Source organism: Gopherus flavomarginatus, chromosome 1 (genome assembly GCF_025201925.1).
Source record: "Gopherus flavomarginatus isolate rGopFla2 chromosome 1, rGopFla2.mat.asm, whole genome shotgun sequence".
Taxonomy (NCBI): domain Eukaryota; kingdom Metazoa; phylum Chordata; order Testudines; family Testudinidae; genus Gopherus; species Gopherus flavomarginatus.
The window spans coordinates 273629099-273657083 of NC_066617.1; the positions used below are offsets into that span (position 1 = coordinate 273629099).

The following is a 27985-nucleotide window of genomic DNA, read 5'->3' on the forward strand; positions in this document are numbered from 1 at the left end:
GTGTCACTGTATAAGCATGCAAACAGGAGGTATAAATTTTACGCTCATCCTGTGCCTGGCAGTGATGGTAGCCCAAGAACAGAAAAAACAACAGGCACAACCAAGTCCATGCCATGGGCTTCATCGATATCCATAAGGAGATCTTCTTGGTTACAGTTATCTGGAATACTTAAGAAGGTGCAGCTGACAGTAGAAAGTCTGCCTTTGAGGGATGTAAATTGTTAAGGGCCAAAACAAATAGACCCTGCACTCCTTGAAAGGTTCTAGGGCAACAGTGAAATCTTTGGAAATGTGTGCACCAGAGTTTAGACCTCAACCCTATCAGAAACAGGTATACTTCTCATATCACAGAGCCTGAAGTAGCCAAAAAGATACAGAGATTGCTGTCATGAGAGACCTCTTTCCTGAGAGCATGCCCCATCAAGAAATGGAGTTCACTTCCAAGTCTCAGAGCAGTGGAAACAATGCTTTGATTATGGGGGGAGGAATGAATTTTGTTTCCATTACTTTCTGATACTTTTGAAAGGGGCCTTGCGCCCAGTTTAGGACATGAGACATCTGAACACCTTCATCTGGAAGTTCAAGTTCAGGATTGTAACACTAGCTGCAGTAAGTAATTCCATCTATATTCACAGGATTAGTAGACAGCTCTCAGCATTCAGGATGCATGCCTTGATACAGCTATCCATCTTGCTCACAGGAAATACCAGAGGTTGCGGTTAGGCAATTCCCAGTACCAGTACAGGGTTCTGCCATTTGATCCATTTGGTGTTTACAAAATGGCTGGCGGTAGTGGATGTATACCAGAGAAAACAAGGAATCCAAGTTTTCCTTTACATAGGCTACTAGCTCATTCGGGAGAGATCTCCTTAGCATTTGAACTACTCCATTCACCAGGTACTGTGCCTTTCACCTCCTTACGACTGAGAGTCAACAAGTAAAAGTTTGTGTTACATTTCTATCCAAACAATACAACTTATAGGGACAGTACTGGACTTTACCACAGCACAGGCTTATCTGACTCCAGAAAGATTTGACACCATAGTATGTCTGAACCAGGGGTCAGCAACCTATGGCATGCGTGCCAAAGTGGCACGCAAGATGATTTTGAGTGGCACTCACAGTGCCTGGGTCCCAGCCACCAGTCCTGGGGGCTCTGCTGCCATCCTGGGGTCCTGGACGCCAGCCCCCTGCCAGCAGGAGTCCCAGACGCCAGCCTCGCCTAGCCCATTGCCAGTTCCGGCCACTGGTCTCAGGGGCTCTGCTGCCATCCTGGGGTCCCGGGTCCCAGCCTAGGGCTCTGCAGCCTTCTCCTAGCTGTGGCCCACTGACCCCAGCCTGGGGCAATGAGGGGTGCACACATAGGCAAGACGGGGCGCATCTCAGCATCCCCACCTTAAAAATTGTTCCAGAGTCACTGTACTGGGATATTTTTAAGTCCTGATTTGCTGCTTACATCACTGTCACATCACGTGGAACAGCGCACTGTGTTTGACATTGTGCATGCTATCTGCCGTGATTTTTTTTCCATTGTAAGTTGAGAGGTACATTTGACAAAATGTTAGTTCCTAAGAAAGCAAAGTTAGAGTCTGTTCATTTCAGCCTTCTTGGACAGAAACGTTTGGATTTATTCAAAAGAAGGAGCGTGCTGTTTGTGCTTTCTGTTGTGAAAGTGTTGTTTGTCACACATCAGGTGTTCGACAACATTTTCAAATGAAGCACGAGAAAACCTTTCTTGACAAAGCAGACAAGACTGGATCGATCAAAAAAGCAATAGAAGGATATGACAAGCAAAGCAGTATTTTTAAATGCTTAAGTGTAAGTAAAAATCAAGCCACAGAAGGAAATTACAAGATTGCACAGTGCATTGCAAAAAACAGAAAGCTATTTACAGATGGGGAATATATAAAAGACGTTTTTCTCAGCAGTTCGGAGGTTTTGTTCAATGATTTACCAAATAAAGATGCGTATCCAGAATAAAAGAACTGCCTGTCTCTGCCAGAACAGTTGAGAGACACGTAAGCGAAATGGCAGAAAACATTAATGAAAAGCAGATGACTGCATTAAAAGACACAGCAGTGTTTAGTGTTGCAGTTGATAAGAGTGTGGATATAAACGACGTTCCGTGTTTGGCAGTTGTTGCAAGATATTGTGCTTCTGATGAAATTTCAAGAGGAATGTTGTTGCCTAAAACCCCCACATGGCACAACAAAGGGGGAAGATATAGCGGAAACTTTTGTAAACCATTTTGAAGAACAAGGAGTTGACATCTGAAAAATATTTTGTGTAACAACAGATGGTGCTCCTGCCATGGTCATAAAATAGAAGGGATGTGTAAAGTTACTTGAAGATCAGATTGGCTACCCGACAGTCAAATTTCATTGTATCATCCATCAAGAAAACCTGTGTACTAAAATTTCTAACTCAGAGCTTAATAATGTCATGAATACAGTGGTGCAAATTGTGAATGTCCTTGTTGCTCGATCTGCTTTGACTCACAGACAGTTTCAAGCACTGCTAGAAGAGATGGACAGTGCTTATAATGACATTCCACTTCACAGCAGCATTCGGTGGTTAAGTCATGGCAAGGTTTTGGTGCACTTTGTAAACTGTTTTGATGCAATCAAGCCCTTTTTGTCAGAAAAAGGACAAAACTACCCCGAATTGGATGATGACAAATGGCCGTGTAAGCTCTGTTTCTACCTGGCATAACCGCTCACCTAAGCAAACTCAACCTCCATCTCCAGGGTGCAGGGCAAACGGTTCTGGATCTTTATGAAACCTGGAAGGCATTTGTTATAAAACTAGCAGTTTTTTCTCGGGATATTCGAACTTCAACTTTCCTCTACTTCCAACACATAAACAAGCTTATCGATGTGTTGCACTGTTGGAGTCAATGAGATTGGAATGTAGATGCAAGAACTGAAATACGAATTTTCCGACAGATTTCAAGATTTCCAGCGATTTGGCCCAATGCTCTCATTTTAATTAAACCTGAAAAGTTCAACGAAAGCAATTTGGATTTGTCTATATTTCAGTGGATGGACGTTGAAGATTTCAAAATGCAGCTAATTCAGTTAAAAAGCTCAGAATTGTGGGCATCAACGTTTGGAAATCTGCGGAGTGCACTTAAAGCTACTGAGAGAGATCACGGGACCTCTATTCTGACCTGCTGGACGTCCCTGCCAGTGAAATTTAACTATTTGAAGAAAATTGTGTTTGCAGTGCTTTCCGCGTTTGGATCCACATATCTGTGTGAACAGGTGTTTTCACACATGAAATCTGTCCTCTATCCCTCTTGGAGCCAGTTAACAACTGACCATTCAGAAGCCTGTGTGCAGCTTAAAGTATCCAAATGCGTGCCAGACATTGGAAAACTCAGCAAGGAAAAGTAAGGGCAAGGATCACACTAAACTGATAAGATCTGCATTTTAATTTAATTTTAAATGAAGCTGCTTAAATATTTTAAAAACCTTATTTACTTTACATACAACAATAGTTTACTAATATATTATAGAGATCTTCTAAAAACGTTAAAATGTATTACTGGCACACAGAACTTAAATTAGAGTGAATAAATGAAGACTTGGCCCACCACTTCTGAAAGGTTGCCCACTCCTGGGCTGATCAAACAGCTATGAACCTAATCTTGGTCATGAGTAAGAGCTTGTCTCAGGGGCGCTCAAGGTCTCTGCTTAGCTCAGGAAACTCAGCCAGCGTTCTAAAGCTGAGGGCCATTCATCAGGCTTGCACAAAATTCCTACCAGTTCTGAAAGGTTTAATCATTCAGATTATGTAAGACAACACCACAGTTATGGTGTATATCAATAGGCAAGGAGAAGCAAGATCCACCCCCCTTTCTCAATAAGCTGCGCGTCTATGGAAGTACTGCACTTGGTAGAAAATTACTGCAATGGCCCATTGCTTACTAGGCCTGCAGAATGTTCTAGCGGATCACCTCAGCAGGCAGTTTGCAAGTGAGCACAGTGAAAGACACTATCATACAGGACATACTCACCAGATGGGGCTGACCCTCCATAGACACCAAAAAAGAATAAGAAATGTTTTAGATTCTGATCCAGAAAGGGTCAGTGCCTGGGTTCTCTGTCAGAGGCTTTTCTTGTCCCCTGGGCTTCAAGACTAATATATGCATGCCCTCCAATTCCAATAATTCCAAATACTTTTCCAACTGAAAACTAAGACAGAACTCAGCTAAGATGGTCATGTTGGCACCAGGCTGGCCAAGGCAATTCTGGTTGTCAGGCCTATTGAATCTCTTTATTTGGCCTCTGTAACAGGGTCATCTGCTTGCCCTTCTTCCTGAGGCCCTCTGCTGCCCCAGTAAAGCACAGAGAGACTTCTCTTGCTGCAGCACCCGTGGCTTTATTTACACAAGTTCCCACCACCAGTGATACTATTTACAGAGCTTGCAGGCCTGACAATCTCCTCTCCTACGTGGAGTCTGCCCTCAGCCTGGAGACTGACCTTCCCCTGGCCAAAAAGAACAGGAGTACATGTGGCACCTTAGAGACTAACAAATTTATTTCAACATAAGCTTTCGTGAGCTACAGCTCACTTCTTCAGATGCCGTTCTCTTTCTTCTGGCTGCCAGCCAGCCTTTATAGCCCTTGAAGCCTCAGGCCCGCGGGTGCAGCCTGTTCTAAAGGCCAGGCACCAGACTTCTCCCCAGCCCCAATCTATTTCCCCTGATTGGGGCTGGCTGAGCAGGGGCTAATTAGGTGCCTTTGCACCAGCACCCTGCTACACACCTCCCCCCTTAAGCTGGTGCCAGGCCTGGTCTTCCTTGGCCTCGCTTTCCTTGGCCAGGGATTTTACTCTGAGGTTGGGCCCCCTGCTCAGCCGAGGGATCCCCAAGAACAACCCCATGGGGCTTTGGCACACCCTACCCACAAAAGATGCATTGGGTAGGGGGTGGGGCACCCCACAGGTCCACGCTCACCCAGAGGTCCTCAGACCATTCACACGGCTGGGCCGGCGGCTCCAGAGGCTTCCCTTCCTGTTTTAGTGGGGGTGATGGCTCAGAGCCGGCTGCCCTGAGTCAACCCCCTGTCTCTGGTCCAGGTCCTCTGTCCCTTTGCTGTTGTGCCTCCCCCTGTTGGGTTTCTTCCACCTTCCCTGGGGTTCCCTCCCCCAGGTGGTCCTGCCCAGGAAGCTCCCTTGGCTTCTCAGTTACTTCCTCAGGTTCCCTATTTTGGCTTGGTTGTCTAGGCTGCTCGGTTTTTCCACCTGGAAGTTGTGGAGCCTTCCCTTGCTTCGGGTCCACCTCCACCAGGGTCTTGCCCTCTCTTTACAGGGTTCTCTTTCCCCCTTTCTTTGATGGTCGCTTCCCCATGGTCTCTCTCCCCTCCTGGGGAGGGTGCCAGTCCAACCCCAGGACCACGGGGTAAGCCAACCCTTCGATTACCCCCCACCCACTTCCAGGTAAACAGCCCTTGTGCTTCAAGGGGTACCTGGGCCATGGGACAATATTCCCTATCCCTGTGGATGCGTTCCACTAACATCCATTCCCCGGGGATAAGCCAATGTGACTTCACTAAGCGCCACTGTATAAGGGAGCGAGCGGAGACAGTGTCCACTAGACCCCTCTGGGGCCTTTTCCCAACCCGCACCAGGATAGTGGCCAACCCATGCCTCTTTTTCCACCCCCAATCCTAGTCCATCCACAAAATTCAGCTGCCCCACATTCCATCACTGGGCAGTCCTGACTTTTATGTCCCAGCTGTCCACACCACCAGCATACAAGCTGCCCCGGGCGGCTAGGGGTCCCCTTGGGCTCCTCCCATTGCCTGTCTACTGGCTTCGCCCCGGTGTGCTCACGGGGTTTCCTGCTAACCTCTGTGTCCCGCGGGGCTCAGTGCTCCCTCGGTGGGAAGTCAACCTCTGCATACTCCTCCGTTCTTTGCACAGCAGTTTCTAGGGTGGCCGGCTGATGTCGCCGCACCCAAACCCGCACACTGTCAGGGAGGCATTGTATAAACTGTTCAAGGATCACTTGATCCATTATCTGTCCCACGGTTTGGGCATCGGGCCTCAACCATTGTGTTGCCCAGTCTGTTAATTTTTGAGCAAAGGGCCAGGGTCGCATGCCCCCCACCCACTGGGCTGCCCAAAAATTCTGGCAATATTTCTCGACCGAAAGTCCGAGGTGGTCCAAAATCGTTGCCTTCACTGCATCATAGTCCCTGGCTTGGGCGTCCGTCAGGGCCATATATGCGGCCTGTGCCTCCCCAGCGAGATAGGGGGCCAGCCACAGGGCCCAGGTTGTCCGGTCCCATCCCGCCCCCAGGGCCACCCCCTGAAAGCTACCCAAAAAGGCGTCAGGGTCATTGGCTGAGGCCATCTTACAAAGGCTGAGGCCTGGGGCCTTGATGCCATCTCCCACAGCAGGACTCACCAGCTTTTGCAGGAGCAGCTGCTGCATGATCGACTGCTCCTTGATGAACTCCTGTAGGGCCTTCTGCTGCTCTGCCTGCCAAGCAAGTAGAGCCTGCCTCTCCACCTGGTGGGACTGCTGGTAGGACTGCAGTGCTTTCTGCATTTCAGTCTGTTGCTCAGTGAGCCACTGCAGGGTGCCCTCCATTGCTGGGTTGCCAAACTGTGTCTTTGGCACGAGGATCCTGGACAAGCCCCCACTTGTAACAGGGTCCTCTGCTCACCCCTCTTCCTGAGGCCCTCTGCTACCCCAATAAAGCTCAGAGAGACTTCTCATTGTGCAGCACCCGTGGCTTTATTTGCACAAGTTCCCACCACCAGTGATATTATTTACAGAGCTTGCAGGCCTGACAATCTCCTCTCCTACATGGAGTCTGCCCTCAGCCTGGAGAATGACCTTCCCCTGGCCATTCTCCTTTTTCTTGCTGCTAGCCAGCCTTTATAGCCCTTGAAGCATCAGGCCCGTGGGTGCAGCCAGTTCTAAAGGCCAGGCACCAGACTTCTCCCCAGCCCCAATCTATTTCCCCTGATTGGGACTGGCTGAGCAGGGGGCTAATTAGGTGCTTTTGCACCAGCACCCTGCTACACCTCCAACCAAATTACCTCTTCAGCTAGAGTTAATACTAGAAAGTGACGGGCAAAATCTCCATTTGGATCCATCTTCCCTACACCTCACAATGTGGATGCAGGCCGGCTGACACTGTTAGAGACAACCTGCTCCTCAGAGGTCCAGAACATACTCATACATAATGGAATGGACTCCATTGGGCATATATACTATGTCAAGCAAAAGAGATTTACTGTCTGGGCTCACCAACATGGTTTATTTCAAGGTGACACTCAGGTACTTGATATACTAGACTCTCCCTTCTCCTTGATGAGTTCAGGTGTATCTATGAGTTCTTCAAGTGGTTGTCCACATGTATTCCAATTCTGGTGTGTGTATATGTGTGTCCTATGTGTGCAAGATCGGAATCTTTTCCTTCTTAGTGGCTGTGGCTATAATCAGGGCTGGCACCAGGCACCAGCTGACCAAGCATGTGCTTGGGGCAGGGCAGTGCTCGGGTTTTTTGTTTTTTGTTTTTGGTTCAGCAGTGCAGCGCTCGGGGGGGCAGGGGCTTCGGGCGGCAAGTGCTCGGGGGTTGGCATGGCGCTTGGGGGGGGTGGAGGCTTCAGGCGGTGCGGTGCTCGGAGGGGGCAGGGGCTTCGGGCAGCACGGCGCTCGGGGGTTTTGGCAGCGCAGAGCTTGGAGGGGCCGGGGGCTTTGGCCGGCATGGCGCCCGGGGGGGCGGGGGTTTTGGCGATGCGGCACTCAGGGGTTTTGGTGGCACGGCACTAAGGGGGGCGGGGGGTTCGGCAGCGCGGCGCTGGGAGGGGTTCAGTGGCATGGCGCTCGCGGGGGGGGGGCGGGTGTTATGGCAGGGCGGCACTCTTTTTTCTTGCTTGCGGGGACAAAAAAGTTAGAGCCAGCCCTGGCTATAAGATAGAACATCTGCAGTGTCTGTGTCTGTAAGAGACAATTTATCTTTCCAGCTGGGTAGTTATAGTTGTTAGTTTTAGTCTTTTAAGCCTTTAGATTTTAGGGGTTTTGAGCCCACATGCCCCTCTCTCTCTCCTCCTCCCCCGTATGACATGGAGAGTCCAAATCTCCTGAATTCAAGACCTGACCCTCTTGGGAGGGAGCAGTCCCTATCCATGATATATACTCTTAGTACCTCTTCTGTCTGGAGGAAGTGCAAATACCACAGAAGTGCTCTGTCTGCTGCTTCTTTTCAGAAAAAAAACCAGAAGAACGCTCCTCACAAGATGTTCCTCAGGAAGGAAGTGGATTTCCTCCTGCAGCTCAGATCAGTGGGAAATATGCCTATGGAATTGCAGGGCAGGGGATTCTGTTTCTTGGTCCCAAAGAAGAAAAGAGGTTGGCACCCCTTCCTAGAACCTCAATGACTCAACTTCATCTGTTGATTCAAGTTCAGAATGGTGACTCTATTATCCATAATTCCCACTCTAAATCCTCAGGATTTGTTTGCAGCTCTCAGCTTGCAAGATGCCTACTTTCGTATTGCAATTCACCTGGTCCACAAGAAATGATTCTGGTTTCATGTGGGAAAATCTCACTACTTGTACAGAGTATCTAGTGATGGTGGCAGCATTCCTGAGTAAGCAAGGAATTAATGTCAATCCATAACTTGATGATTGGCTTATCTGAGGTCAGTTACCGCAACCGGTGAACAATATGATCCGAATAATCTTCAACCTTTTCACTGAACAAGGCCTCAGAGTCAACAAAGCCAAGTTCACTCTCACGCCTGCTCAAAACACAGAGTACATAGGGGCAGTGCTGAACTCCTCAGTGTCAAAAACTTGTGTCACAAGACAGATTTCTTGCCTTCTAAATTTAGTCAACCAGCTGCAGCTTCACCTGAGAATATCAGCCCCAACCTGCCTAAAACTCATGGGTCACATGGCTTCCTGCATCTACATGATGCAATTTGCCAGATGTCACCTGTGCTTCATGCAAGAGTAGTTGAGATCAGTTCAGCTACCTGGCAGATACCACATAGATAGAGTCATGATTCCTCAGAAAGTCCTCTCTTCAGGTTGGTAGAAGGATCTTCTACTCGTCTGCAATGAAGTACCCTTTTCCTCATCTCTTCACAACATGACACTTGTGACAGATGTGTCCACAGCAGAATGGGAAGCCCATTTGGACCACTTTCTGGTCTTTCCAGGAGATGAATCTTCAAGTAAACATCCTGGAGCTGACAGCCATTTGTTTCACACGTATAGCTTTCCTCCCAGTACTTCAAAGTACCACAGTACAGGTGTTCCAGGACACCACAGCAAAGTACTGTTATCAGCAAACATGGAGGAACTTGCCTCTCATGCTGTGCCAGAAAGCAGTCCCCCTTTAGTAATGTGCATCAGTCACTGCATCACAACAGTGGCCCTGCACAGTCCCAGACTACAGAACACTTTAGCAGACCATCTCAGTCATCAATTCTTGGACAACGATGAAGGGTCAGTCAGATGCTTCATTTTGTGAGGTATCTTTTGCAGGGGGGGATATGCCTGGGTTTACACCTGATTGCATCTGACCAGAACAAGTGACATAGATTCTGCTCCAGAGGGAGAGCCAGTCACAGCTCCCTTTCAGATGTTTTTCTAATAGGTTTCTAATTGCATGGGTATTAGGTATACCCGTCTTCCAATTCCTTTCATACCAAGAGTCCTCAGGAAGATTAGACAGGACATGACCCAAATGTTGATAGCCCCAACATAGCCCAGGCAATTTTAGTTTTCTGACCTCATGAACCTGTCACCATGGTCCCAGATCATATTCTGGCACACCCAAGATGTAATCATGCAATGGTAGGGTACAAGTCCTATATCTGGTCCTAGCATCCCTCCATCCATAAGTGCCAACTCCATGGGTGCTCCAGCCCAGGAGCACCCAGGAGAAAAAATAGTAGGTGCTCAACATCCACCAGCAGGGACCACTCATCCCCCTCCTCCCCACCACCTCCCGCCAGCTATGGGCCCTGCTGATCAGCTCCTCCCCAGCACTTCCCGCCCACCAGGATCAGCTGTTTAACTGCATGCTGGAGACGCTGGGGGGAGGGAGACGAGAGAGGGAAGAGGGCAGAATGTGATTGGGCAGAAGCTGGGGAGGTCTGCATCTTTTATTCCTGCCCTGCTTCCTGGAGAAGTCGTGCCTAGACTGGAGAGGGTAGAAGCATGGGGGAGGATGGGGCTTAAAATACTTTCTCTGAGTAGCAGGAGGATGCAGCTCCAGGGACTTCAATGTTCCATTTGAATCCTTTAAGCTATGGAGCTTGGACCAAGGGAGATTACTGATGAACCCAGGATGCTGAGTAACACACATCGCTTCCTCAGACACCCTAAAACCTGCATGGTGCATATCAAAAGCTCAGGCTCTTCTTCCAGAAGCAGGGGCAGCTCCAGGCCCCAGCACACCAGGCACGTGCTTGGGGCGGCGTGCTGCGAGGGGCGCTCTGCCATTTGCCGGGAGGGCAGCAGGCAGGGTGCCTTCGGGGGCATGCCTGCAGAGGGTCTGCTGGTCCCGCAGCTCCGGTGGACCACCCACAGGCGTGCCTGCGGAGGGTCTGCTGGTCCCGCAGCTCCACCGAAGCTGCGAGACCAGTGGACCCTCCGCAGGCATGCTTGCCGGAGGTCCACCGGAGCCGCGGGACCGGTGAGCGGCAGAGCGCCCTTCACGGCATGATGCCGTGCGTGGGGTGGCGAAGTGTCTAGAGCCGCTCCTGTCCAGAAGAGAAGAGACAAGAGCTTTCCTGTGGGGCGGCTTGGTCTAGGGAGACAAGAGCTTTCCTGTGTGGCTGAGGGGCTCCAGCTGGCCAGGGTCTCCTCTGGCCACAGAGGAGAGGAGACTCGGGGCTACTCCAGGCAGAGGAGGGGCTCAGAGCTCTGGCTGCAAGGGGAGAGGGGGTTTCTGGGCTCCAGCTGCAGGGGGTGGAGGGGCTCGGAGCTCCAGCTGCACAGTGTCGGGGGGCTCGGGGCTCCGGCCCTGGGGGGAGCATGGGCAGAAGGGGCGGAGCCAGGGGCTAGCCTCCCCAAAGAGGGGCCCCACCGGCCATTCACGTCCATTTGCCTTGCATTTGTTTTAACTGCTACTGCCACTTGCCTGTTAGTATCTGCTACAGATTTTAGCAGTAGCTGCATCCACTGATCTGTCTGCATTCTAGGCTGCAGCTCATCTGGGTGCACTCTGGTTACCCACCATTGTCCAGGAAACTGTATATCTCTCCCAGTCATAGGTTTAAATGAAGTTATGCCATGTACTGCTATAGTTCTGCTAATTACCATTAAGATTAGTGGGAGTTTCTGGTCCCAATCCTGACCTTGCTGATATACCGCCTTCCTCAGGCCAGTTTTTATTGTTCTCTTCGTTCTTTCTACCTGTCCTGAGCTTTAAGAGTGTCCTGCTCTATGTAATCTTTGCTTAATACCAAATGTTTGGCAGACTCCCTTTGTGGTTTTGCCCACAAAATGTGATCGTTGATCAGAATCAATCTCTTGGGGAACATCCCATCATGTTATTATTTGCTCAGCTATGATGTGGGCTGTAGTTAGGTCAGTATTGTTTCATGTGGGTATCGCTTCAACCCTTTTTGTAAATGCATCCACTATTACTAGGCAACATAGATTCCCTTTTGCAGTTTTATCTAATGAGCTAATATCAATTTGCATTCTTTGGTGACCGAAGGGTCCTTTTACCAATCTAGTATCTACATTACTGGAAGCATAAGGCAAGCAATTATTTACATACTGCTCTATATCAGGTCTCATATTTGGGTATCACCCTGCTGCTTGCGTTTTGCTGAGAGTTTTCTCCATGTCCAGGTGTCCATTATTATGGCTTAGGGTTATCATCTCAGAACTTATTTCAGTTGAGGCAACTGACATTGGCATATTTTCTCTCATTTTGGTGGCTAGAACCAATCCTGTATCATGCTGCCAAATTTTCCACCCGTGATGTTCCACTTTAGCTACAAGCCTTTTCATTTCTGGATCTCTTTTCTGTAGGGATATTAGATCTATTTCTTCTGTTTTATGCCCGCCTGCTATTGGCGCTAATTGGGAGTTGTGGCTGCCACAATGTCCCTCCTTGGTTCCTGTCTTAGCTTCCTCATTTTCCCCGTTATTTCACTGAGCCTCCTTTGTGTCTTTCTTGTAAGCCTTTATCTTTCCCATTTCTACTGGCTCTGTTCTCTGCTGTGCTAAGTGTCAAAGATAAGATAATTTCCCAGCATGTGCAACAGGCTTGTTATCTGCTGATCTCATTCCTCTTTTCTTCCACTGGGGCATTCAGTCTACTACAATTCTTAATACCCACTCAGAATCTGTGAAGATAGCTCCCTCTTATCTATTGGTGTATTTTCCAGTGCTTTTGCCATTGCACAGTTTCAGCTGCTTGTGCTAAGTGAGGTATACACTGTTCCCTAGAAACAATCTCATCTGACACCCTTACTGCAGCATAACTTGTGTATGGTTTTCCTTCATTATAGTAGCTAGACCCATCTACAAACCAGATTACATCCACTTTTTCTATCCCCTAACAGTGCTTCACTTCAGAACAATAAATAGTTCTCTGGCGGTATTCCAAGCAGGGGTCACTCGTGCTGTTCCTCTTCTGCCATAAGACCATATGAAACTGGAACTAGAACTGACACCTTTTCCATGCTCACATTTTTATTTAATAATGTTAATGTCCACCTAGCTATTCGGGAGCTAGAAACATGGCCATCATTAGTCTTTCCTGTCAGCACATACTTTACCAGAGTGAGGTGTTTTAAGAAACAGTGGGGACAGTCCTATCAAATATTCCCGGTGTTGTAGGGCCCAAATTAATGCTAACACTTCTTTCTCACATAGGGTAAATTCCTGCTCCATCCCATTTGATTTTACTGTCATATGCCCTGTTTCATGATCCTGACTAAGCACTGCACTCATATCAGTATCAGTGGTATCTAACTGTAGTTTGTTTGTTTTTTAAATGACAGAAGAAAATTAATGATGGAGATAAAACAGTTAAAATGGCACGGAAACTGTAGGAATAAATAAGATGCAGCCAAAAGATGGACTGATTAACTGTGGCTGCTCATGGGAGTTGTCAGAGGGAATTTTTCAGTAAACAACAGCAAGAAATCATATTTTACATAGTCTTTTATGCACACAGATATACATTGAAATTTAATCTTTTATTCCCTTTTTGTTAGAAAAGTCACATATTAACTAAGTTTGTTTTATTGTACTAGTGGCAGTGATTTGATTATGAAAGTGGATGCGCTTCTCTCTTCATTGCCTAAAACAGTCATTAGACAAAATGTTGAATTTCTCAAAGAGCAACACAGGTAAGTTCAGTCTGTCATCATAATGCATATATAGCTATGGCATCTTAATATTAAATGTTATTAATGCTTCAGGTACTGTATGCAATCTTCTAGAACTTCAATAAACATTTTGTAGTGTTAAAAGAAGAAACTGATTTTACAGACAATTCAGGAAACCAATGAGCAACACAGTCCATCTTAATTTCATTACTAGTATATTGGTCAGTAATGGTAAAAGATTGACACATTTTATCTATTTCTAATCAACACTGAAAAAGGTGACAAATAGAATTATATTGAGTGGAAGTGGGGGTACTGGGAGAGAAGAAGATGAATCAGTACATTATATTTACTTACTAATTTAAAAACCTGAAAGTAGTTAAACAAAATAGCAGGAAAATTACAGCTACAAGAGAACCTCAGTAATCTGCACTGATATGGAAAGACCCAGTAGAGATTATTGAATGTTGTGGATTACTGAGGTGACATAGTACTCTCTCATGGGACTGTAGGATGTAAAACATCACTCGCACTGGCTACACTCCTGGCAGCACCTAACTGATACATTGTTTAGTGAAAAATAGTGGAAATCCACTAATCGTATTTACAATGCATGATTTATTATCATATGCATTTAATGAGGGCCTACTATTCATTCCTATGTCTACAGCTTCCTGTAATCAAGGAGCTATGATTAATACATTATCTCCTTTTTAATCCGGTTTGTCAAAACAAATTCTTGTCTAGGAGGGACAAACAAGTTCCTCTATTCTATTATATTTAACATTACCCAGTTTCTATTTTTATTAATGTTTTAAATCAAATTTCTGTCACTGTTGACTCTTGATGATACTTTCAATATCTGATGATTCAGGATAGAGAAAGGGATAAAGTGGGGCTGGAGACTGGTGATTTAAGATTGAGCTTATGATTTTGGACATTATATTAAAGACTTTTTGGATTATTTTATGACTAAGTTTTCTGAGGTTTGTGTAAATTTTATTTGACATTAAACTAGCCCAAGAAAGGGCTACTGTGACTTACAACATAGACTATCTGGAGTATTTGAGTGGGTAATAGGGGAGGATGATTGTAAAGCAACCCCTGGCTATGCGGAGGTGCTCAGTAGGCAGCCACAAACTTGTGTAGTCAGCAGGATCAAAGACCCCCTCCCTGCCTCCCCCAAGGAGCAAAATGGATATAGGAAGGATGGAGAAAATTGTCTGTCTGTGAGCTGATCAGTAGCAAAAGACCCAGACCTTCCTCCTGCAACTTTTGCAAAAGCAACAGGATGAAAGGTTTTCCAACCATCTACAGTGGGAGGAGTCCCAAAGTCAGCTCCAAAGGAACGCTCAATAGGCGGCCACACCACTACACTGTGGTGATGGAAACCTGAGGAAGATTCTGGCTGATATTGCTTGCATGAAAGGTTTATAATGAACAAAAAGGTGAGTATTTCTGTTCATACTATGCTTTTCTGGACACTTCACAAGGAGACTCTGATGTATGTTTGGAGCAATATCTTATATTGAAAAATTCTTAAAGGTGATGTAAAGTGCTAAAAATATGATAAATTCAGAACTAAGAAAACTTGTTGATTGTTATTTTCACAAGTTTAATTTAGAATTTTTCATTTCACTTATGTTTTACATCTTTTTTAACAGCATAGTAAAAATAGATCCTCAACAGAATGAACCATTCTATGATGTTATTGCTATTGTTGATCCTTTAACAAGAGAAGCACAGAAGATGGCACATTTATTGATTGTAAGACAATGACAATTTCTTTTAATTTGTAGTTTTGTGTACTTTATCTTGTACTAAGCATGTTTTTCTTTTTCTTATTTTGGCATGAAATATATTTATGTACCTGAAATATAAAAAAAAAAAAAAATTACAGCCTAACATTTATCTGAGAGACTAATTTAACTTAAAACGGTCAAATATACATTTAACAATATAAAAAATGAACGTCTTCATTGGAAGATATATCCATAAAATCTAACCTAATTTCAGTGCTTGAATGGATGTTCCTTCGGGTGGCTAGTGCTTTTAAGAATAACCAAGAACAATCCTCTGTTGTGTGTAACTGTTGATTATCTAGAGCTGTGGTTCTCAACTGGGGGTTCATGGCTCCCTGGGGGGCCTTGAGGATGTTTCAGGGGATCTGCTAAAATAAATCAGAGAGAATACAGAAAATAAATGCTGTTTCTCCTTGCTCTGTCTGGACACATGGACTTTTTTTTTCCTTAACCAGAGAATGTGTTAATTTTCCTGCATGATATGCTGAAACCTACTGGCTTCAGCAGGTCAGTCATTAGGGGAGAGCAAGCAGGGCAATTGCCTGGGGCCCCACACCATAGGGAGTCCCAGGCAGCAGGGCTTGGGCTTGGGCTTGGGCTTGGGCTTCAGCCCTGCTCAGTGGGGAAAATACAGGCATATTAGTATTTAAACTTAATATTTAGTTTTTTATTTGTGTATTTATATTATCCATTTCTTTTTTATATTGTGTGTGTATGTGTGTTTAACTGTATGACTTCAAATTTAATATAACGTTTAATCTACTGGATATGCAGAAAAACAATTGTTCTGGCACAGGTGGACTATGGATGGGCAGGCCTTAGAAAGAAAATGGTTGAGAAGCCCTGATCTTGAGAGAGAATACTGTGGATACAAAGCTGCTAAAATTACTTTCCTTTCTCATGAGTCATATTATGCCATACCTTTAAGACTACCCATATGGCATTTAAATTTCTTGCTTTGACTTCAAGGCCCTCCACAATTTTGCCCTATCCTGTCTTGATTCCTGTTGCAGTCTGTTTTACCTCCTTCCCCTTGAAAATGATGCAAGCCTCACACAGTTGTTTCTTTTTTCAACTCCCATTTTCATGCATTTTTCCATGATGTTCCCTGTGTGTAGGATGTCCTTCTAATCTTGGTACACTGGACTCCCACTTGTTTCTCACTCATAACTCTCCTGAGGATGAAGCCAAGCAAAATTTTGATCTCATGGGAAATTCTGACATTTCAACATTTGTTTTTGTCCCAAATATCAATTTGTCAGAGAACAAATTGTTCTGAAAAATTCAATTCAGAAGTGATGAAATGTTAAGCTTTAGCATTTCCAATCAAAATGAAAAATTATGATGTTTCTGAATCAAAATATTTTTGTTTTGGGTTGATGCACAAACTGTATTTTCCTGTTGTGGTACATTGCCTCCTGAAAGTTGTAGTTCAGGTCTGATGTTCCTGGTCTCCTTTATGAACTGGACTCCCTGGCTCAAACACATCTCCCGTGATGTACCTGCAGCTGTGTAACTCTCATGATGCACAACGCCACTTAGTCAAAGGAAAGGCTGCTTTGCATCATGAAAGATGCCACCCACCTAGGGAGCCCAGCCCAGGAGAGAATGGGGACCTGAACTTCATCTCCCAAGAGGTGAGTTGCAGTTTAATGTTGAAATGAGTCAAAACAAAACATTTTGAGTCAGTTCAGCAAACCAAATAAAAATATTCAGAAACTGCATTTTCTATTGAAAAACTATTCAGCTCTGCCTATTTCATTATGCCTTACAAACGTTAAACCATTACACCTCCTCCAGAAGAGTGTATTTGTTTAAACAAGCACATACATATATAAAACCCAAAGGGAAAAGATTCTAAGTTGGGTCATCTCTGGGTATCTTGTCTTGTATATGTCTGGCATCAAGACCGTAAGCTCTTCTGTGCTGGGTTTATGTTTATATATTGTTTTGTAAAGCACCAAACATTTTCTCGGTGTTCTACAAATAATAATAATGGTAACTATCCATGGCATAAATCCTATGTGTTATGTAGTGCAACAAAAAAATTAAGGAGTCATCCCCCAGTAAATGATTAGTGTCCCAAGCATTTATGAGTTTAAGCAAAATCATTCATGATTTGTGTGCTCTGGTGAAAGCATTCTGTTTTTTTAATACCTTGTATCATTTGGTAATCATTTCAAACTAGTCTCATGATACTGGATTGGAGAAACTTAAAATTGTTGTGTATTAAGACTATAAGAAGATGAACAGGCTTTTGTTAGGTTACAAAGGCACAGTTAGGAGTTCCAGATAATTCAAAAACTAGTCTGAGGAAAGTGTGACACTTAGTAAGCCGAGCTAGATTCCTTGAATCAAATGCAGCCTAAGTATACTAGAAAACAACCTTATGACTCTGAACAGTGTTAACCTTCCAGTTTTAATTGCTGTTATATTTATCTGCTTTCCTTTATATAATCACCAGAGAATTCAGCATTAAACCATGAGTTGTCCACAAAACAAAAGAAATGTGAGCAAGAAGTATTATTCTCATTTTTTATATAGCACCTAGGTACCAGTACCATGGAGATGTGTGCATTAGAAATGACTACAAACAGATAGAAAGAAATAAGAGACTAGATGGAAATGCTTCAAAAATTGTGGGATGAAGTGTCTTACACATCACTTATCCATCATTGGTAATATCAGCATAATTCTTGAATGTTAGCTACTTTGCTGTTGCAGAACCAACAGATTTCATAAGAGAGAAAACATTAGCTTTAAACTGGAAGGTACAGATTAAAAAAAGTTTTAATACATAATGCAAGGAAATGAAGACAACAGCTGTTTCTAAAAAAAATTTAATATTTTGGAGAAAAAAGTATTAAAATTTAGATTATGGAGGATATTCCATGCTGGATCAGAACTAATTTTAGGGCAGGTCTATATTTTACCTAAATTAACTGACAATAATCTTTCTTTAATGTAGATACTTAGACCTGAAAGAATTCTTAAGATATATACCGATTGTTACTGAAGCTTTAGAGAGGGTTTGACAGGAGGCTGAGCTTAGCAGTGGCATCACCTAGTGTTCCCCCTGGGCTTCTGGTGCCTCCTGTTGGCAAGTCCTCCAGAACTGGGATGGCCTGCCTTTTGGTGGGTGACAGCTGAGCCCAATTTATCTCAACTTCCCTTTTAGCAGTATCTGTGTCCAATGAACTCTAGAGGGTCCTGTGTCCTTAAAACGGAAGGAGCCTCAGTCTGTTTCCTAGCCCCTGTAGGAGGCTCCCCCTTGCCACAAGGCTTCCAATGTCTCTGTCTTCTCTTTACTCCTGAGAGGGGTGGAAGAGTGTTGGTTAGGGAACCCCAAGCCCTTCCACTCCACCAGACTCTGACCGAGGGCCCTGTGAGAGACAACCAATGTCAGGCGGCAGGGCATACCTCAAGACTGCCTCCCTGGGCCACTTCCTACCATCCATCCCCCTCTACAGTCTCAAAGTCTAGCTTAAGATAGCAAAAGGGAAAAAAAGCAGGGGTAACAGTCTTGAGCCCAGGGTTCCCAAACTTTTTGCCTGCATGACCCCATTTTGAGACTTACTGTTTCCTGTGACCCCAAACAGCACAGTCAACAGAGCGACCAAGCAATTCAAGGAATTTGCCCATTCAGCATGTTATTTAGTGCTCTTTAATGTGAGACATAGTCTTGCATGTTGCAACACAGCTTCCCAGAGTCCGGCAGCATGTTAGAAATTGCACATCTAATCTCTGGTTTGACATCAGTGGTAGATGGATATTGTGACCTGATGGACGCAAGTACACTGAATCCACCTTCACACATATATGTGCTTGCAAATGTCACCATCAGTTTCAAGGCATGTGTTGAGAGTGCAGTATAGTCATTCTTGACAGTGAACCAGACCTCTGGGAGAGAAAGTTGGACATATGTTCCTCTCAGGCTCGATTGCAGGACATTTTGATGAGCTCTTTGTTTAGAGCTTTTGGCAAATCCATGGCATCAGGCTTGCAATGAAAGGGATTTCACACACAGTCAGACTTTGACATGTCCAAATCAGGGGGAACAGGTTTCAAACTGTTGCTTCATCTGGCTGAGATACTCAGTCGTCATCTATGTGGGAGGCTAAATAATTTCATTGTCAGCCAGGAGTTTGCAGCACGGAGACAGTGATTTAAAACAATTCTTTACTGAATGCCAATAGGGTACTCTGGGTCGCATAAAAGAAGATATGAGCCCTGCCTTAAGGAGTTTACAAGACATTGCAGATTCCCATTTCAGAAAATGCATACACTCTTATCAGCTCAAGCAGAGAGAATGCTCTGTTGATAAGCTTGCTGCCCACAAATAAGAATCTTCTGGATTCAAGTCTCTCACATGGATGCTTACTTAGCTGGGTGGTGCTAATGGCAGAGTGGCGTTAGCACAGCCACCTCCACACAGCCTGGATCTGCTCTACAAATGTCAAGCCAGAAGGTGCGACATTTGTGGAGTAGGCCCAGACATGTTTGCGGGCAGACATCATTGTCTCACAAACCAAATCTTGCCTGTTGGATCCATGACCCCATCTACTAATCCACAGTTTGGGAGTTGCTGAGGTAGTCCCTCCCTTCCCAGTGGAGACTTCCGTAGCAACTTTGGTCAGGAGATCTCAGGGCAGATCTGCCCTGTTCTCTCATCTTCCCCCATCTGATTTGTCTGGCTCCATTTAAAGCCCCTTGCTCTAGCTGGAGCATGCTCTGCAGGTTCAGGGGAATGGAGTCACCTGGGCCGAGCACTACCCCTTAACCCCTTCAGTTCTAGTGTGGAGTTAATACACCCCATCACAGTGGAAAAAAGATTTGTCAAGAGAATAGTTTGTTTTCAATGCCAAGGAAGTTTGATAACTACCCAAACCCATTTTTAATATGGAAAAATTCTTGTTTCTATTAGGTACTTGGAGATATTGTCAACATGAAACTGAGGTTGTTTATGAACTCTAGATCTAAGTTGTCAGAAGTACCTTTGAAGAGGTGAGTAGGAAACTATAGCTGTTCTTTGAAATATGTGATATTATATGACTAAAAGATGGTGCAGTGACATAATCTCCTCAAGAATCAGTAATGTTTCAGGGAGGCTGATTCCTACTGCTGGATCAATTAGTTTCCGTGAATTTAAATTGAATAGTACTGTAGCGGTTTATACATAATAAGATACATTGTGTGAGATGAAAGTAATTAATGAGAATACATTTTTCAAATTTAAAATCACAAGAATATTTACATTTAAAAACACCGATTGAAAGTTTCTTGTCCATTGTTTTTTCTTCAACAGTTAATCTCTCAAACATCAAAAAGAGTTGAGAGAGCTACACATGGGGTCTTTTAACTAAAATGCATAATATCCACTTCATTTATTGGTGACTTAAATATTTAATCCTCATTCTTTCTTTAAAGTGTTTATGGAATTCCTCCTTGTTCTTTAGTATTTCCATTTTATTCTCTTCTGCAACCCATCAAATTGTTTCACCTAATTTTGCATGAAGGTGCTTATTTGGAATAACACTTAGAAAAGTCTTAGAAAAAGTACTTGGGCTTGTCCCTTTTGCAAAACTCAAGACTATTTCTTCAATAAACATTTTGAAAGAAGTGTAACTCCTTGTTCTAAGGAAAGTCATGAAACTGTGGAACAGCACAAAGATCAGAAGCACCTGCAAAATCTTAGCATGACTGCTCTAGGATGTACCATCAACCAGCCATCTTTCTAAAAGGCAGGACTGCTCACTTTCAAGATTCTTGAGCCCTCACAATCTTTGACAGATAGTACTAGAAGTTTTCTGCTACTGTTATTCCCTGGAGCTGAATGCTTCCCTGCATCTGTTCTTCTTTCCCTCTCCTAATAAAGCCAGTTTCCTCAGAACAATGATCCTTTGGTGTGTGCTCCATCTTCATTGTTCTTAAAAAATGAGAGGATTATAAGAATTGATAGATCTCAAAAGACTGATCAGATGGATAAAGAAAAGTAGACTGAGGGTATGGCTACACTTGCACTTCAAAGCGCTGCCGCGGCAGCGCTTTGAAGTTTTGAGTGTGGTCGCAGCGCCAGTGCTGGGAGAGAGCTCTCCCAGCACTGCACATACTCCACATCCCTTACGAGTGTAGCTTGCAGCGCTGGGAGCCGCGCTCCCAGCGCTGGGAGCCGCGCTCCCAGCGCTGCGGCACTGTTTACACTGAGGCTTTACAGCGCTGTATCTTGCAGCGCTCGGGGGGGTGTTTTTTTCACACCCCTGAGCATGAAAGTTGCAGCACTGTAAAGCACCAGTGTAGCCATGGCCTGAGAGTGAAGACTTTCAACAACCCTAGTGACTGTGGCCAAGTGTACACCACAGAGATTTGTCAGCATAGCTATCTTGGTGAGGGACGTGAAAAAATCTGCACCCCTGACCAACATAGCTATGTTGGCACGCCCCCCTGTGTTGATGCAGCTATACCTGCAAGAGTCATTTTGCCAATATAGCTTATGTTGTTTGAGAAGGCAGTTTACAGTTTACCTATACTGACAAAAAATCTTCTTATGCCGTTATAAACTACAGCTTCACTAACAGGCTCTGATGGTATAGCTATACTGGCATAGCTGTACCGGCAGAATCTTTCTAATGGCTAGCTCTTTGTCTGCAGGAGACTTTCTAATGTCTGTGGCTGAAGTGGTCACATACTTTCATCTGCCACAGGAGAGTCCTAAGTTTCGCATATGAGAGTTTACACTTCCAGTATTGGATTTTCTTTTAGGGCTAGTTTAGATGGTGAGTTAATGAATAGAAACTGGAGAATAAATCTACAGTGCACTAGTATGATGTGCACAAACAGGCTGTGTGGACTCTGATATTGCATACTCAGAGTTCCCTAGTGCACTTTGATTTATTCTCATTTCAAAGCAGAGTAAATCTAAGTGATTTACAGCAGAGCTTAATGTGCACAAACTCACTGACTAGACAAGCCTACAGTGTCTCTTTAGTCCCCAGAAACTTAATGAAAATGTAGATGGTTCTGATGGTTAGATTCAGACACCAGGGAATCTATCTTTATCCTTTACAAGATCCCCTTCATTAAGAATGCTTTGTCCCCAGGTCTCTTGCACCTTTGTCCTGGCCTTTGTGATCTATCTTGTCCTGGAGGAGCGCAGTTGGTATGGTGGTTTGTAATTCAAAATTCAGTCTTTGTCGCAGCTGGGCTTGATCCATTAATTATTTTGAATATTAGGACCAAAACCTCAAACTGCAGTGTAAATTGACTGGGAGTTAGTTAATGGGCTGAAGCATGGGTCTGATTGTTCACAGCACTCTAAGCCATGCAGAAGGGGGCAGCCACATTCTGTACTTGCTGGAATTTGTGCATTGTCTTCACATTCAGTTTCAGATACAGTGAATTACAGTAATCCAACCTGGAGGTGACAGATTCATGGATCGGTGTGGCCAGGTCTTCATTTCTGAGAAAGGGACAGAAGTTTTCTAGTGAGCCAGAGGTGAAAAAAGACTTTTTTAGATACTGATGCTGTCTGGTCATCCATGTTTAGTGGGGAGTCAGATAGGACACAGAGGGTTGGTACCGTTTTGACAAATGGTGGCTTTAGGTCTACAGTGGAAGGTAGAAGCAATGTCTCAGCTGATTCTTAAATGCATTTCCCTCTTCTAATAAGCATCACTTCATTCTTGCCTGGTGAAAGATTGAAATGAAGAATAGCTATCTACATCCACTCCAAATGATAACTCACTTTGGGGGGTAAAGAAGACCTTGTTATAGCTGGAGTCTTCCCTAAAGATACCTATAACAGTTCATTGGTCTCTGCTGCTCTAGCTCTGCTAGCATTCTGCATAGACTTTGTATCCTTGGCAAGACTTCACACATGGACCTACAGAAATTTCTACTTTGAGTATGGAATCATTCATATGGAAAGTGCTATCACTGGAAAATATCCATTTTTGGAAATAGCTTCTCCTTCACCCTCCCTAAACTGAAGTGCAAGATTGCCAATTTAAGTCTTCTTGATTCAGTTGTTCTCTTAGTATAACTAATTGGTATAGCGTTTCTGGTACTTTTGTTTAACTAAACAATAACTTTAAAGTACTCCAAAGCTTGTGTCTCTCACCAACAGAAGTTTCTCCAATGAAAGATATTACCTCACCTATCTTTTGTAGCCCATAATTAGGTCCACTTCTTTGTTTTCTGCTTTAATTTTATATAATAATCATGAAGCTGGGTCACTACCAAAATAATTAAATCATTTGTTACATATTTTGAATTCTCTTGTTTTTGTGCATTCTTTAAGGCATAAAATAGGTTCTGTACAGGAAATAAATAATTTGTAGAGCTTCATAATTGCTAGGCCAATTTGAACTTGCTCACATATACAGAATGGTCTCATTCTTCTGGTGAATATTCTGCCTCCTGTCTTCTTTTGGCTTTCCCATTAACACATATGTTCTAAAAGTGATGAATGTGTAATACTTTTGGTTTGAATTAACAATCAAGCATTTGCTTTTGTAAGGATTTAATTGTGATGCCTGGGATTCTTCTTTAAACATATTGTCACACTTAGTCCTTTCAGATATTAATAAAATGGAGCTTTGAAAAATTGCAGATACCATGGATTATTAGGGATTCCAAAGTGTTTGAGGGGTAGAGTAAAAATCTCAAAAGAATATTAATACTTTTATTTAACAGTGTTTTGTTCAAGACTAGCAACATAGTTTGGTCCATTGTGATATTAATTATTTCCTCTTTCTGCAAGTGATGGTCCCTACTATATTCCACTGAGGGTTATGCACATGCGCCTGGAGCCAGAGCTTTTCAAAGTATCATTGCTCAGCTGTCTACGCATGTGTCCTTGTATTGCCATATGGTTTCGCCTGAGGTGGTAAAGGGCGAGGCAGACCTTCTGCAGCTCCAGTTCCTTCTCAGCGCCACATGGTCTGAGTTGGAGCTTCTGCTGACCTCTTGTTCTTAGTGACACGTTTTCAAAAAAATTTACAAAAACAGTTCTTATTTTCATTCATAGTTAGGATTTTATTGTTTTTCGTTGTACTTTGGTAACTCCTAGCAGTGGGATTCCACTTCAGTGGTTTTTCCTGCCAAACATACTCCCCGACCCCAGCTCCTGCATCTAGGTAGTGGATTATGCTAAAGATGCCAGGATTCAAAGTCTATGCTTCCTGCCCTTGTTCATTTTCCATCAGCAGCAAACACCAATGCTGTTTGTACTGTTTGGGGGAAGCCCATATTGCCTCCAGGTGCAGTATCTGCCTCTCCTTCTCTGCCTGTATGCAGGAAACCAAGCTCTCCACCTCAAGAAGCACCTCATGGAGGGAGCTATGGCTCTGGAATCAGATCCTGGCCGGGAAACACCCCATATATCAGCCTGAGCAATCCAAGAGTGCTCCCCCTACTGTGGAGCCTCCATCAGGATCCGCCAGTCCTAGTGCTATGGACCCCGCATTGGGGCCTAGCCATGAGCCATGGAATCACATGCATAAGCATGGCAGTAAGTCTTCCTCTAAATCCAAGAAGGATGCTGCATCGTCCACAAGTTCCGGCCACAGAGGAGCTACACACTGCAAGACACACTAGAGCAGTGGTCCCCAACCTTTTTGTGGCCAGCAGCACATTCATGTTTTCAGAAGAGTGTGGTTTTTCAAGGCTTATTTTGTATTTGTACATTAAATAATACAAAAAATGTCATATTTAATATTACATAATATATGAATCCATAAGATAAAAAGGGCAATTTTACATGTAAAAGGTATTAATTAAATTATTTGGCAATTACTCTTTCACCTTACCATGTGAATTTGCTCTTTTTTATCTACCTGTAAGAAAAATTAAGGAGTTTTTACAAAATAAATGTCATACAGTTTTCATCTTATTTATTTTTAAAAAGTAAAACATTGTTGAACTGCTAGTCCATATATATTTACTATTCTTACTTTAATATAGAATGAAGCCTGCAGCCCCAGAGTTCTCTGTCCCCGGCAGAGGCTGGGCCATGGCTTCTCTCCAGCTTCAAAGCCGGAGAGAAGCCATGGCCCCGCCCCTGGCAGGGACAGAGAACGCCGGCGCCTGCAGCCCCGGAGTTATCGGTCCCCAGCAGGTGTGGAGCTGCGGCTTCTCTCCCCTGCTGGGCACTAGGCGGGCGCACATAAATGCCCCGGCGGGCGCCATGGCGCCTGCGGGCACCACATGGGGGACCACTGCACTAGAGTGATGAGAGGCCAATCTGTTTGCTTAGCACAGGATCCCCGGGTATCCCTCCTGCCTTGGCTCTGCTGGCATTCCGTGAATTTTAGTTTCCGAGATAGCCACTTTTACCAGTTCCAGTCCTGTCAAGAGACTGAATACCATAGACTCTGGGAGAATCAGAAGCACTCCTGCCCTGACGAACTGTTCTCCCTGGAAGGAGCAAGATCTCTGCCTGTTCCGGTGCACTCAACTCTGCAGAGAGCACCATCTCCTGCATGACATCTACCTCCTGCTGACCATACCTCTCCAGTGCATCCCATTCTGGTGGCTCCATTGGCACTGCCATTCATGCAAGACTCTGATTCCTCTGAACCTGAGGACCCAGACATTTGGCATAGTCTGTCACGTCCATTCCAGAACATGACTACCAGAGGGTTCTGATGATTCTGTAGCAGTTTTTTTCCCCTTGCCTTACCCAAGAAGCTGGTATACAGCTCCTTGGGCACAAATACAACAACAGCAGGATCAACCAGGTTGGCCATATTGGAGTTTATGTTCTGAGACTTTCGGAACAGTCTCATTCGGCTCAGGAGAGCTCCCTTGTTTCACCGCCCCACCCTTCATCCAGTAGACATTCAGCAATGTCGTTAGATGATGCCCCAATCAATCCAGTACCAGCATATCCAGAGAGATTCTCTTCATCATCTCCAGACACTGCTGTTTCCTTGACCTCTTCCTCCCTTCCAGATGACTATAGTCAGTTTCAAGAACTATACAGAATAGCTAATGCTCTTGTGATCCCACTGGACGAGGTGCAAGACAATCAGCACCAGTTACTAGACATTCTTCACACATCAGCACCGCCGAGGGGATGGCCTTACCAATCAGTGATGCCATTCTTCAACTGACACACACCGTGTGGCATTCCTCAACCACGTGTGCACTAACCCTGAAGGGAGCTGAGAAGAGGTACTACATCCCCCCACAAAGGGTCAGTATAACGGGGTGCACGCCACGCCCCTTCGGTTCAGTCCTTCTCCCCCTCTTCTCAGAGACTCAGGGACACTTCAGGCTGGTGTAACACTCGTGCTCTTTATTTGTGATCAGGTCCGCACCGCCAGTTTCCAACTGTATACAGGATTTTTACCATAGTTTGGCCTACCACAGGCCTGGCCACCCACAGACTAGGAGACTCCCACTTCCCTCTCAGTCTGAGCCTGACCTTTCCCTCCTAGTCTCCCTGCCCCCTTTTGCTCTCGCTTCCTCTCGGCTTTATAGCTCCTGCTAACACGGTTGGCAGGTGTGGTCAGTTACCAGGCAAGCATCAGGATATCTACCCAGCCCCAATCCAATCCCCCTGATTGGGGCTGGAGTGGTAGGAGCTGATTAAGACCTCTCTAGCAGCACCCTGCCACAGTCAGAATTTTTATTTTCACACCCTCCACCTAACTCCTTAGTAATACAGACTGTGTCAGACAGACCAAAGAAAAACACCCATTCTTGATTCCTGGCAGATGGGGAGGGTAAGAGACTGGACCTTATGGGTTGAAAGGTTTTTTCCTGGCTGGTGTACGGGAATCAGAAAGCTCTTCTGGACAAGGACTTCCTGTTGGTTTGTACGGTGCCCGGGCCAATGGGTCCCTAGCCTCTAAATGTCACAATATATATAATCATAATCACAAAGTTCTGATGATTTCAGCTATGCTAGAGTTTATCCAGAGTGCTTGATTGGAGGAGTCCTGCAACAAAACATGATAAAAATGTGCGTAGCGACCCTAATAACATTGCATAGGTAGGCATGTCAGACTCTCCTTTTGAGTATCATCAGATGGCAAGATTAGTCAAAATAACAGATTACACAATCCTGTGGCCGTTGCCATTACCTCTAAAAGGCAAGTTTTGGAATTAGTTCCTCTATGTGTACAAGAACTACACTGCTGTTGTCATAAGGAAAAGGTTATTCTTATAGCTCCAGAAACTTTTCTGTTTAAGATTAGTTAATCTTTCCATAATTCCTGGGAAATAGTTCTCCCATCGTTTTGTTCTAACTCTTGGCACTTCTTTGGAATGCTGTGGCATAAATGGACTGCAGTTGCTCCAGGCAAGATGTAAAAACCCTTTAGCAGTTGTCATGCTAGGCATCTGGGAAACTATTTCCAGAAGTACCTATGGGGGCCGTAGAGGAAAAGTGTACATCCCTCATCTGAGAGAGATTTTCAAAGTAAGATCCCATTCCTCTTCAGAAGCATCCTTTGATAGGAAGGTGCAACTGAGTTACTTACCGCATGATGTCGTGCTTTGTGTCAGTGAAGTTTCCCTTGCTTCCTATTATTCCAGTATAATAATAACTGAAACTCTGCTTATCCTTTCCCTCTCTACTTCAGTAATTCACTGCTTGACACTTCCCACCAGAGATGAATGAGGAAATAAGCAGGGCAACAGAGTGAGAAATTTCTTACCTGTTAATTTTCTTTCTGTTTATATCTTCTCTCCTCATTCAAACCACCCTGGTAATCTGGTAAATGACCAGAATACAAATTGATTTTTTTTTTTGTCCAAAGGGAAAATTAGACATATAATTGTTTTGGGACTAATTAATATATTATGTCAAGTTGTTGTCTTAATACTAACAATCAGTTACTGGCATAGGCGGAA

At 44.5% G+C, this 27985-nt stretch overlaps 1 protein-coding gene across 2 annotated transcripts in view; it reads left to right on the forward strand.

Moving 5' to 3' along the window:
- Window positions 1-27985, forward strand: part of UGGT2 (UDP-glucose glycoprotein glucosyltransferase 2) — a 280647-nt gene that overhangs the window by 159995 nt on the left and 92667 nt on the right. For both annotated transcript variants that reach the window (XM_050947053.1, XM_050947062.1), the window contains 3 exons: window positions 13251-13346; window positions 14990-15092; window positions 20052-20131. In XM_050947053.1, the coding sequence (XP_050803010.1) occupies window positions 13251-13346; window positions 14990-15092; window positions 20052-20131 (279 nt within the window). The remainder of the gene's footprint in view (window positions 1-13250; window positions 13347-14989; window positions 15093-20051; window positions 20132-27985) is intronic.